Source organism: Typopeltis vanoorti, chromosome 5, assembly GCF_054136105.1.
Source record: "Typopeltis vanoorti isolate ZY-2024b chromosome 5, IOZ_Tvanoo_1.0, whole genome shotgun sequence".
Lineage (NCBI taxonomy): Eukaryota > Metazoa > Arthropoda > Arachnida > Uropygi > Thelyphonidae > Typopeltis > Typopeltis vanoorti.
Genome location: NC_143553.1, coordinates 151,454,797 through 151,468,616, shown reverse-complemented (window position 1 = coordinate 151,468,616; position 13,820 = coordinate 151,454,797). Strand labels below are relative to the sequence as shown.

The window sequence follows — 13,820 nt, the reverse complement described above, 5'->3', positions numbered from 1 at the left end:
TTTGTTTTCCTAATTTAATTAATATGAATGCTGATCACCGTGTAACCTTAAAAGAAAGAGTTTACATAACTCAAATTTTCTGTAAGCTGGATTAATCCTTTCGCCTGTTAATCACACTCTTTGGTTTATGCGTTTACAGTTTGTGTATGCAATAGTGTTATTAACATGTTTTAAAGATTATTTCTGTTAGTTTCATTTCAAGGATGCACATACAAATCAGATTTCAGTATGCAGTTATTAATGCAAAGTTATATAATAAAGTATAAATAGTATGAAAAAATAGAAACAAAAATATTTAATTTTGCTGTTCAGTCTTCCATACGAAATTTTCAAGAGATGACTAAACAGTGTCTTTTTTCTTTTCATAAAGATTTTGATACCAGACTAAAAGCATCATCTCTTTCTCCTTGGATTTTTTGATGATGCAGCATATAGAAAGCAAATGGAGGACGATGAATCATCCTCCAGTTTGCTTTCTATATCTTCATATTCGCATTAAAAATATTTTCACTGGTATAATCCAGAAATTTTTGTCGACATTACATAATTGTCATACTCAGAAGTGCTGCATATGTAAATAGTAAGAGGAACTTGTGGGAAAGATGCTGTAAATGTGCCATGAGAAAACAAAAATCAACATTGAAAACTTACGAGTAAATGCTAGGATACATTATGTACTTGCTAAAGAATTTTTTTTTTATAAAGATCATTATCAAATAAGTCATCAGTGGTCCTTACAGGCACTTAAGCACCCACGACCTTCCAACTATTCTTGGATTTCACAACTGTAACTTGAGGATAAGGTGGTTAGCCCCATGCTCCCAGTGTTTCCTATGTCTGTAGATGTGTGTGTACATGGCTAGTTTGTACCTGTTCTGGGAGAGACATAAAACCAGAGTTACTAGGTAAAAATAAGTCCATAACTTTGTATGAGATTGGCTAATTCACTTTTCGTCAAAAGTGACCAGATAAAGCAGGCTAAATAAATAACCAGATAAAGGTTCCTCATGTCACTGACAGGAATCGAACCCAAGTCTTTCCGACCAAAAGGCTTGGTCTATGTCAATTGAGCTATGGGGCTTTATCAAATAAGTAACAGATAATTATTTTTTTTCTTTATAATTTTCATTTTCATCACTAGATCTATTTTGGTGATCTTTTTCCAGTCATGATTGTACTCAAAATTATGTAGTATTTGCACGCGATTTTGTACAAACACTAAAAATTATGAAAATTTATGAATATCAATAAATAACACATCTGTGTTCAGTAGTATGGGATGGTATATACACATGCACTGGATATGTTGTCTGCATTATGGATGACCACTGTTAAGTGGCATGCAAGTAATGTACAAGTGGTAAGTAAAATTTCGATAACTTTAATCTTTTTTCATAACTCTTTCATTATAATTGCATAGCAACATTCAGTTGTTTGCAGATGTGTAGCCAGGGTGGGTTATTAGTAATAATGTCAACTTGGTAGTCCTTCAGGAGGATTTGAATTAGCTGGACAGATGGGCAAGGGAATGTGGGTATTAGTTTAATGCAACTTAAACGTAAAATCTTGAAGTTTGGGATCCATTGATGGGAGACTATATACTCTGTTGGAGGAACTGCGTTAGAGGACATGGAGGCAGCAAGAGATCTTGAGATGATGATTGATGGAGACTTGAACTTTAGGGGATATGTTGCAAAGGTTGTAAAGGTAACCCAGCAGATTGCTGTGATACTGAGAAACTAATAGCTTAATACCATAAAATTTTAAAAGTATAAGTTCTTAGTGAGATAAACAGTTCTTAGATTTAAATCTGTGTATGAAATCATTTGTTATTATTATTATCATCATCCAGGCCTCCATGGAGTCAAAAAACTCATCATGGGAAGTCCTTCCTAAGAAACACAGTCTGTCATACTACTCCTTAAACTCATTGACCGTTCTCATTCTCACCACTCCATCAGGCAATGCATTCCATAGTTCAACCACCCTCCATGCAAAGAACCACTCCTCACCCTCTCGCTCACTGTTTCCTTTCGTAACTTCCAGAGAAGGCCTCTTGTCATCACTCCTTCCTGCTGTTCAACTAAGCGAAAGAACTCCCCCAGTGTCAACCCCGTAACCACCTTTCAGAACTCTCAATTATATCACCGCTCCTTCTTCTATCCACCAAACTCTACATTCTCTCAGCCGATCCTCATAACTAACATTGTACAGTCCTGAAACCATCTTTGTTATCTACCTTTGTACCCTTTTCACAGTTAATTTATCCCCTTCAAATCCTGGGGACCAAATCTGAGAACAATAGTCGAAGTTGGGTCTGATCAGAGTCTTATATAATGGAATGATAACCCTTTTATCTTTGCAGGTCAGTGCCCTTCTCATTATTGCAGCAATCCTCTGTGTTACCTTCACCACCTTTGCAATATGTCCCCTAAATTTCAGGTTTCTATCAATCATCATCCCCAAATCTGTTGTCTGTAAATAAAACTGTTATTAAATAAAATAAATAAAATTGTTAATAAAACTTATCTTTAAATTCTGCATTTTAATCTGTTAATAGGAAAATATCAGCTGACATGGGAATTTTCCCAGAAATAATACCTATATCAGCTATTGTTTAAATTATGTAATGCTTTAGTAATTCAAATTTATATTTATTTTTTAGTGTGCAGCTCTTAGAGCATTCCATATTTCGGATGACCCAAAACATTATTACCTCACAGATGTTTATGGCAAGTATTTCATATAATTTATTGATATTATATTCTAGGGTCTTTGCCAATTTTTTTCTTAGTAGTTGGAGTTCTAGTTTTAGAATAACATATATTAGAAATTTAATTACATATCATTGCATAAGATGTTGAAATAATCAGATTTTAATATATTACATCTGCATTATGTATCAAATTCTTTCTATGTTATTACACAAGTTTCATTTTAAGTGTCTTTGCAAACTTCAGGCTTGACTGATTTACCAAGTATTTTAATGATACATAGGATTTATCTACTTAAATTCTTCTGAATATTGACATTAAAAAAACTTGACTAGCATTATCGGCAGCCTGGTTGGCCAAGTATTTAGCATATCCATTCTCCAGCCAAAGGCTGTGGGTTCGAATCCTGCAATGGGCATTGAAGTTTGTAATTGTCTGTGAAAATACTAATGTTGGTGGTGGGCAGTAGATGGCATTGGTGTAGATGATGATGGTAGTTGCAGTTCTCTGTAGTTGGTGGATTGAGACGGAGAGTTGTATAGCAGGTGCCCTCCCTCGATAAGACTTTGGACTCCTTGAAGGTGTCACCTAATAATAATAATAATAATAATAATAATAAATGACACATAAGAGAAATAGGTGCTTTCACTACCAAGCTGAACTTTACTGATGTGAAGGGATGCTACATACCAATATTATCTATTTCAGTGAGAACTTTCAATGTTCTCAAGAAAACATACTAGTTGCAACATTATTAGGATGATTATTTTTTCCTTTCAGTATTTCAATATACTGGTTCACCAATTATTTATTATTGATCATTATTTCTTAGAAGGAAAATTAAGAATATCCCCAAGATGGTTGAAAATTAACCAAATCAGCACTAGAGAAATCTCCAAGAATCTTTTAGAGTCCAACTCTCGGATGATGAAAGTATCAACTACCTTTATTCGCAAAGAATAAATGGAAAACTGAGCAAATAAAAGAAAATGATGATATATGCAACAACAGAATGCGTTGGAACAAAAAGTAAATGGAAGAGGAGAAAAGAGAATAAGAAACTGAGATAAAGGCATTGAAGCAGTAATCGAAAATAAGAAAGAATCATAAACACCAAATCACTAGAAGCAAAAATTAATTATAAATGCAAAAGTGTATTAAAAAAAATGTGTTGAGGCTTAAGTGCTGTGAAGAATTCATGTAAGAGGTTTTTAATGGAATATTAACAGCACTGAGAAAGGATTAAAACTAATTTTAATACTTCCAATATTTCATTTCTGTCACAGAGACATCTTTGGGGATTACAAAAACTTTTTGTAACAACACACAAATACAATACAAAGTGAAACTAAAGTCCTATTTAGGTGGTGCACCCTCTATGGGTATTTGCAGGTGGCCTGGGATGTAAAGAGGGATCTCTGATAATTAAAGTTTCCCAAATTTTGGGAAGTTTAATGCAACCATATTTGTTTAAATTAGGTTGATTCCTGTGTGCAGATGCAGATTCAAAGAATAGTCTTTCTTTTTTGAATTTACTATGATGGAGCATGGTAGTTTTTTTCCAGGAGATCCTGTGGGATGTATCAAAAACATGCTCTGCAAGGCCAGATTGACCATAATCATGTTTGCAGATGTAAGAACTGTGTTCTTCTAACCGGATGGATGCTGACCTGCCTGTTTGTCCAAAGTAGGCAAGTTTACCGGAGCGAGGTATTCTGTATACACCAGGCACTGAAAGAGGAGGGAAGTGGTCTTTTTGTGGAGCGGATAAGGGTAGCAAGTTTAAGGTGGGGCTTAACAGCTGTATGTAGGTTGTACTACGTTTTTAATGATTTGGCTATTTTTTCTGAAGTACCACAGATGTAAGGAATGGTGATGGCATTTCTGAAGTCCTTCTGAAAAGATGGACGGGGAATGGGGAAGGACTTGATTATTTTTTTAATTCTGTAGTCATTATAGCCATTGGAAAGGAAGGTGTTGTGTATGTGTTTGAGTTCGGTTGAAAGGGCAGTTTTACTAGAACAAAGATTGTGGGCCCTATTGGTCAGAGTTTTAATAATGCCATATTGCTGGGAGGGGTGGTGGTGGGAGAGTTTGTGAATGTATCTGCCTGTATGAGTAAGTTTTCTATATACAGAGAAAGAAAGGTTACCATTAGGAAGGCATGTTACTAAGGTGTCTAGGAAGGGGTAAACTATTGTTATTTTCCTTTTCCATCGTAAACTGGATTCTTGGATGTAGACTATTGAGGTGACTGAGGAAGGAATCTAATGTGTCTGGGCCATGAGGCCAAATAGAGAACACATCATCTATATATCTTAGCCAGATAGAAGGTTTTAGAGGGGAAGAGTCAATGGTTTCTTTTTCAAAATTTTCCATGTAATAATTGGCAAGAGAGGGTGAGAGGGGCTGCATATACAATTGCATTAAACTTCCCAAAATTTGGGAAACTTTAATTATCAGAGATCCCTCTGTACATCCCAGGCCACCTGCAAATGCCCATAGAGGGCGCACCACTTAGATAGGACTTTAGGTTCACTTTGTATTGTATTTGTGTGTGGGTGTGTTGTTACAAAAAGTTTTTGTAATCCCTAAAGATGTCTCTGTGATGAAGAAGAAATATTGGAAGTATTAAAATTAGTTTTAATCCTTTCTCAGTGCTGTTAATATTCCATTAAACCTCTAACATGAGTATTAGCAAAAAAAAGCATGTTGAAAAATGAATAGAAAAATGTGGGATAATAACTTCATATCAAAATTGGAAACAGATCTTACTGCAAAGAGACCAAATATATACAAATTCTAAGGAATATGAAGAATAAGGAGGTAAAAGAAAAAGTTAAACTTGAAATAATAATTATTATTATTACGGATATCTCCATGGAGTCAGTAGACTCATTGCAGGAGACCCAAACTATCAAAACAATATCTATCATATCTCTTCTTGAATTCATTTACAGACGAAGAACTCACAACTGAGTCAGGCAATGCATTCCACTCATTCACCACTCTCCAGGCGAAAAACCTCGTTCTCACACCCTTGTTAACCACACTTTTCCTTAGTGTCCAGGGATGACCTCTTGTTCTTCCATCACTATCACACAGCTGAAACATTTGCCCTGCATCAATCTTATAAAAACCTTTTAGTAACTTAAATGGTTCTATCATATCCCCTCTTCTCCATCTATCACGTAACCTCTGCAATCCCCAAGCTCTCAATCTATCAATGTAGGGAGCATTTTTTACATCACTCACCAACTTAGTCACTCTCCTCTGAATCCGCTCCACAACCTCCTCATCTCCAAGGAATCCAAGTGACCACACCTGAGCACAGTAATCCAAATGTGGAAGTATCAATGCTTTATAAAGGGGAATAATAACCTCTTTATCTCTGGATGTTAGTGTGTTCCTCAATAACCCAAGTAATCCTATGTGCAATCATGGACACCTTAGCAATGTGTACCCTGAACTTCATCTCCCTATCTACCAACACATATTCCCTAGCCTCATCAATCTCTTGGAGTACCTTTCCATCGATGTAGTACACAGCTGGTAATCTTTTAATCCCAAAATGCATAAATTTACACTTTTCCACATTGAACTGACTTTCAGCTGGTAAAATGGGAAATTTTCAATTTCCCATTTTACCAGCTTATTTAAATCATCCTGCAAACTCTCAACATCAGCTTGATTTTTTATTGTGCTACCCAACTTTGCATCATCAGCAAACAACTGAATATCTCCCTTTATGCCATTTCCTATATCGTTTATGTACAAATTAAACAATGGCCCAAGCACAGAGCCCTGAGGCACACCACTGGTCACCTGCCTCATCCTGGACTCTGCTCTTCCATACACCACCTTCTGGTATCTCTCCCTGAGCCATTCTCCTATCCATATCACCAGTTTAGTATCCATCCCATCTGCTCCAATTTGTGCAACAGCATTCCATGGGGTATCCTGTCAAAACCATTTACAAATTCCAGAAGTAATACCACTGTGTAGCCATTTCTTTTGTCCAACTCAGATGTCATTTTATTATAAAAAAAAAAAAAAAGGTAATAAATTGCTAAGGCAGGTTCGACCTTTAACAAAACCATGTTGGCCCCTATAGAGTATCCTGATCCACCCATTCTTGAGTTTTGTCTTTAACCAACTTTTCTAATACTTTACCACCACTCTCGAGATGGTGATTGGTCTGCAATTAACTACTGCAGTTTTAGAGCCACCTTTATGCAAAGGAACTACTTTGCCTTCCTTGCACTCCCTAGGGACCATGCCAGAGTTCAAACTTAAGTTAAATAACCGAGTAAGAGGCGTTGACAATTCCTTTGCACATTCACGCAACACCCCGAGATGATATTCCATCTAAACCTACAGCAGTGTTTGCATTTAAATTTTGCAATATATTAAGTACCTCTGATTTCTTAACTTCAATTCTTCTCACATTAGTTATTGCTACAGCTACAGAGATATCCTCACTTGGGTGATAGACTTTTGAAAAGTGATCACTCAGTAACTCTACTATTACATCCGAATTTGTCACCCCAATACCATCAGCACCCACTAAAGTTATGCTTCCGAAGTCATTCTTCCTTTTACTTGCCACATAGTGGAAGAACTCTTTGGGATTACCGTTGATCTCCTTGGCTAAGGTCTTCTCATAATCTGATTTAGTTTTTCTTACTATGCTGGTAACCTTCCTAACTTGAACCTTGTACTGCTCATGGGTGTACTGTTTGCTTTTCTCCTTGTAAATTCTCCATAATATTTTCTTTTTTTGCAGATCAAGCTTGATACTACTACTCATCCATCTAATGCCTACCTTGTTTGTCTTCCCGAATATGGGGACACAATCTGATATTGCCTTCCTCAGATACCTGCTGATTTTATCCCATGCACTGCTAACATCTTTCCCCTGCAATATGTTTTGTCATGGGACTGCTGCAAGAAGCTCACTCCGAAGCTTGTTATAATTGCCTGACCTGTAGTTCCGTATACACCCCTTCTTAAGAGAGAAATCCACAAATTTTGCAACCTCCCAAGTCAATACCACATGATCGCTCCACCAATTGGAGGTAACGAGGACACCTTACCTATGCATATATCCTCTGGCCTAATGACCAGGTCCAACACTCTCAGACCACTTGTCCCTTCAGTTATGTGCTGTTTCAAGTAATTATCTCGTAGAAGATGTATGAATTCTATTTCCTTTTTGCCATGTGATATTTCCTCCTTCCAATTGATATCACCATAATTAAAATCCCCCATAATAATCACTAACCCTGCACTCATTGCACTAATTTGCTGATGCATGAATTCAATATCACCCCCTATATCCCCTGGCCTATAGCAGCAACCAACTGTATATTTGGTTGCGTTGGTCACTATTTCACACCAGACCACCTCAAATGTACTATCATTCACATGTCTATCATCTTGATATACTACTTTCGTTGGCTGCAACTCATCAGCTATCATCAACAGTACTCCTCCTCCTCCCATTCTATCTTCTCTATCCTCCCTGAAAATACTGTACCCATCACATTCAATTCCAGTGACCACGTCTTCTGCTGACAGCCAAGTTTCACTAATGCCTACAAATTTTGGTGAGATTGCGCTGAGTAATGCCCAAAATTCTTCCCTCTTATTTCGAATGCTTCTTGCATTTGTATACAAAAATTGCAGATTCCCTTTAGTTCTTGTACCAGCTTTAGAACTGATATACATGTCACTAATTTCAGTAGTCCCATGCCAATTTTTATCCCCTCTATTCTGCAATTTATTCCATGAATAAAGATCAACAAATATACAATCACTGCTTAAGTTTCTCCCTCTTATGCTCAACCTTTTCAATTTTAGTTTCCCTGTCCAATTACTTCAACTTGTTCAGGAAACAGTAACTCCTTCAATCACTTATGACCTTCCATGTTCAGATGCAACCCATCTCTTGCATACAGCTGTCTTTTGTCTTCAAACACTCCAGAAATCAACAAATTCCAGTTTTTACTACAACTCAGGTCATTTGTACCCACCATAACTATCATCTTTTCTGCATCATGCCCTCTCTTTATTGCTAAAGCCACTCTCTCTATTGTTTCACCCAGCCAAGCACTTCTCAGTCATACTGCTCTCTATAGCATTAAATCATAGAATCACCATATATTTACCACTCATAACTTCATTCAAGTCCAAACAAGAGTTACTCACGGCCTACTATTCAGCACGATTCTACCAGTTTCATTACTCAACTCTGTTATACTTACTCCATTCTCACAACATCTTGTTTCTTCTAGACCTCTTGTGCTTTCATTCTGTTGACTCCCAATCACTCCCATGCTATTTATTACTTCATCAGTCAACAAAAACTCTTCCATACTTAATCCTGTTCTAGTTACTTCAGCTAGAGTAAACTCCATAGTCCTAATTTCTCTATTCAACCCATTTAACTCAGTTTTAATTTCCAGAACCTCCTTACTGAGCACTTCCAATTCCTCTTGCAAAAGATGGTCACTTTTCATTTTTCCGAACTCCTGCCGAAATTCATCCGCTATGGTCCAACGTCTCTTTCCATTCCTAATCGCTCCAGCCTATCCCGACACTTCTCACACACGTTGACGTTTTCATTCTTCTCATTTAGCCAAACAGTCCACAGATTTCACATTCCTCGGTGCATACATATAACAGTTTCTGCAATTCATCCACTGCGAAAAATCCAACACAGAGCCAGACTTTTGTACAGAAGTCCTTCGAACTGCTGATGTACGTCTCTTGTTGGACTTCATCTTTAGTCGCTGAAGTAGTGAAACAAACAGCAACGAAAACATAATATATACAACAGAGTTCCAAACAATAACACCACTGAAGAATACTTGTATCCACCGAAGCACAACTGCAGCACAATTTGAGACAAAAAGGCACACTCTACTTTAATTTAAAAACACGTTTTCCAGCACAACTCAACACGAACGGCATGTTCACTAATGACACTCAAAAATTTCCTCTAGTCGCCAACTAGATTCAAAACCAAGAAGTCTTCCTTCCTGCGGTCAAGCTCCTCGGCACATCCACTGAGCTACACAGGCTCTAATCAAAGAGAAAACCTGGCTGGACTTCTTCCAAAACTTATGGCAAGATTGTAGCAGATCTAAAACTGATATAATGCATACTATTAACTATACAGTGGAAGAAATAATTACAAGAAAATCAGGAAAATCCTGATTTTCTTGTAATTATTTGAAGATCAAATAAATATAGAATGTGTAAAATATGCAGGCATCCTATTCGACAAATGACTTTTAAAATTATTTAACAATATTTGGCAGCAAGGAAAAATCCCAGGAAGGTGAAATGAGGCAATTATCATTCCAATATATAAAAAACGTAATAAGTGCAGCTGTGAAAACTACAGAGGAGTAAGTCTTCTAAATAATAGTTATAAGTTATATGCCCAAATATTAATTTCAGAACTGAAATCATATGTAGAAGATAAACATATGTAATATGTTTATCTTCTGCAATCATATGTAGAAGAATGATCGATCATGCATTGATCCAGCTTTTATATTAAAATGTTTAATGGAAAAAACATTACAAATACAACATAAAAATGCACATAGCATTTGTACACTTCCAGAAAGCCTTTGACAGAGTCTTAAGGACCAAACTTCCATACTCAAGAATCTAAGCATTCCAAATCGGCTGCTTGCTGCTGATTTGGAATGCTTAGATTCGGTTTCCGGCTCTCCAAGTGATCTGGCTCTTCAAGGATGTCCAATGTCGCCACTGTTATTTAATATCTATATAGATGAATTAGTAAAGAAATGGAAGGAAAATATAAAACCAGTATTTAAACCGGATCATAGAACTATACTTAATACCCTTCTGTTTGTAGATAACCAGATAATCATAGCAAGAAGTGAAGATGAACTTTGAAAATTAATATCAATAGACAAACCAAAAATCATAGAGGACCATTTCTGTAAGAAGTAAAATCGTGATTGAAAATAAAATTTTTTAACAAATTAACTGCTTCAAATACCTTGGATGTGCTTTATCATATACAAAAGAAGCTGACATTGACATCGAAATTTCAAATTTTCTAAAGATAACAGGAATGATCAATATTTTCAAACCTAACGAAGTTCAAAAGCATACAAGAATAATAATTGATAAAGTTTTGGCAAGACCTTCTCTACTGTATGGAAGTGAATTATGGACCATAAAAACTGCAAAAGAAAAAAGAATAGAAACTGAAGAAATGAAATTCCTGGAAAGGACAGCAGGCTATACTTTCTGGGACAAAAGAAGCAGCACAGAAATACATAAAGAACTAAAAATAGACTCAGTATTGGATAAAGTATATATGAATACCAAAGGAACTTGATTGACCATGTTGCAAGAATGGAGTTCAAGACTACCCCCCAAAAAATACTCTAATACCACCCAGTTAGAGAATATAGAAGTCAAGGATGACCAAGGAAAAGATGGAAGGAGACTGGAACAGGCCACTGGGCCTAAATCCCTGAAAGGATGATGATAAGTATTTAATTTTTTTGTTATTACCTGCTCAAAACTAAAATTCCTTGTAACTGATTAATAAAAACTAAATTGCAGACTAATGCAAAAATATTTCTCCATGATAAATCTGATTAAACTGGGCTCTTATAGTGATTATCTGTGAATTACATTGCTTCATCATTACTTTATTCTTCTAGCTGTAATTATTCCTTTTAAAGATAAGAAGATGCACCTAAAGAAAGTTATAAATTAATAACAAATCCTCTGTACTTCAGGTAGGATTGGATTTCAGTTTGCATGTTATCTATGATAATTGGACAAAGAACTAAGCAAATATTGAATCGAAAAGCAAAACTGGCGGATGATTATTACTATTATATGAGTAATGTGAAAGAAAGTTTTAAAAAGAGTCAGGTCAAGCAGCTTTCATAGGTAGACACAGATGTGTATATATATATATAAATATAAACAATACCCTTCCTCCAGATCAAAGACTCTGGAGGAATGGTGTTTGAATGAAGAAAATGCAAAGACTCAGAGAAGATGGGGAGCCTTATGAGGGGATGGTGCAGAACATTAGTAGAGTGGAAGTGAAGGAGGCCATAAAGAGGATGAAGAATGGAAAATCAGTGGGCCCTGACAGGATCCCAGTGGAGGCATGGAAGGCACTGGGGGAAGAGGGAATTGACCTGCTATGAGACCTGTTAATAAAAGTTTGTCAACAGGAAAATATACCTGAGGAATGGAAGGAAAGTACTCTTGTCCCCATCTACAAGAGTAAAGGGGATGCACAAGACTGTAAGAATTACAGAGGAATAAAGTTGATGTCCCACACAATGAAAATCCTAGAGAAGGTTGTTTATGGAAGACTTGAGGAAGGAGGTTGAGATTGCAAAGGAGCAATTTGGCTTCATGCCCGGTAGATCAATGACAGATGTTATTGTTGGGTTATGACAGATGATGGAAAAGTTTCGAGAGAGGCAATGGGAGATACATCCGGTATTTATTGATCTGGAGAAAGCATATGATAGAGTGCCAAGGCAAGAAGTCTGGAGGTGTCTGAGGGAGAAGAAGGTACCTTAGAAATATGTCAGGCTGATGCAGGAGATGTATGGAAATGTGAAGACAAGAGTTTGGACCTGCCTCGGAGAGACAGAAAGTTTCCTCACAGTTGGCTTGCATCAAGAGTGAGCATTAAGTCTGTTCCTGTTTAGTATTGTGATGGAGGAGGTGAGAGAAGATGGACCATGGACTATGTTGTATGCAGATGATGTCGTGCTGTGTGCAGAATCAAGAGAAGAAGTGGCAGCTAAACTGGAAAGTTGGAGGAAAGTACTGTAAGAGAGTGGTATGAGACTGAGCAGAGGTAAGACAGAGTATATATGTTGCAAAGTGGATGGTAGCCAGGAGACAGATCTGGAGCTGGAAGGAAATGTCATCTGGAAGGTCAGTGACGTGAGATACTTAGGTTCAGCAATGAAAGGGGATGGTGAGGCTGAGAAGGAAGTGGGATCCAGGTTAGGATACAAGCAGATGGAGGAACTGGAGAGAGAGATGGCTGGAGTGCTATGTGATAAGAGGGTGCCAATCAATCTAACAGGCAAAATCTACAGGACAGTAGTGAGACCAGCTATGACGTATGCTATAAAAACTGGCCCTGAGGAAAAATGTCAGCAGGATTGGAGATAGTGGAGATGAGATTGCTTAGATGGATGTGTGATGTGACCAGAAAGGATTGTCTGAGAAATGACTATGTAAGAGGAACGGTGAAAGTTACGAACTTAGGAGCAAAGATACAGGAGGCAAGGTTGAGATGGTTTGGTCTTGTGATGAGGAGGGAGGAAGAGTATGTGGGAAGAAAGGTCATGCAGATGGATGTGAAGGGGAGGAGGAAGCACAGGCAGCCAAAGAAGAGATGGAGGGAGATGGTGGAGGAGGACTTGAGGATGAAGAACTTGGATGTGGCTACAGCCCAAGGCAGGAGGTTGTGGATGAGACTCACTACAAACAATGACCCTACTTAAGTGGGAAAAGCTGCAGAAGAAGAAGACTAAACCTTGAAGACGCAGTGATGATAAGCTGCAAGGAAAACATTGATCATTTCAGTTAGGAAAAATGTGGCAAATTTTTCCTAACTGAAAGATAGAAAAAGCTTTCTGCAAAGATAGAAAAATCCAAACTTCACAGAGATTTCAAGAAGATATAGAGGCAAACCTGGAAAAGGAAAAACTTATTATGGCTGTTAAGTCAGCAGGTGTTCTTAGAGAATGCAGAGAGTTTTAGTAAAAGTAGCTAGAAGAAGTCATTGAAAGAATTTAGTAAGAATATTTGTAATTGTTGGTTTGGTTGACTGAGTGGTTAGCTTACTCGCTTTCCAACCAACAAACTGTTGGTTTGAATCCTACTGTGAGCATGAAGGTTGGTAATTTTATTGTCTTTAGGTGGAAGACTAATTTCATAGCCTAGTGTGAGACCATTGCCCTATTTATTTTGAGGCCTGAAGTGGCTTGAAAAGTTCTGTGTTTGTTCAATCTATATTCTCATAATTGAAATCTCGCATAATAATTGCTTAGCCTGGACTTCTTG

General features: G+C 37.1%; 1 protein-coding gene across 1 annotated transcript in view; it reads left to right on the top strand.

Moving 5' to 3' along the window:
* Positions 1-13,820, top strand: part of LOC150106943 (diacylglycerol kinase theta-like) — a 610,762-nt gene that overhangs the window by 316,553 nt on the left and 280,389 nt on the right. Inside the window, exon 9 of the mRNA XM_090393510.1 lies at positions 2,666-2,732. Within this exon, the coding sequence (XP_090249636.1) occupies positions 2,666-2,732 (67 nt within the window). The remainder of the gene's footprint in view (positions 1-2,665; positions 2,733-13,820) is intronic.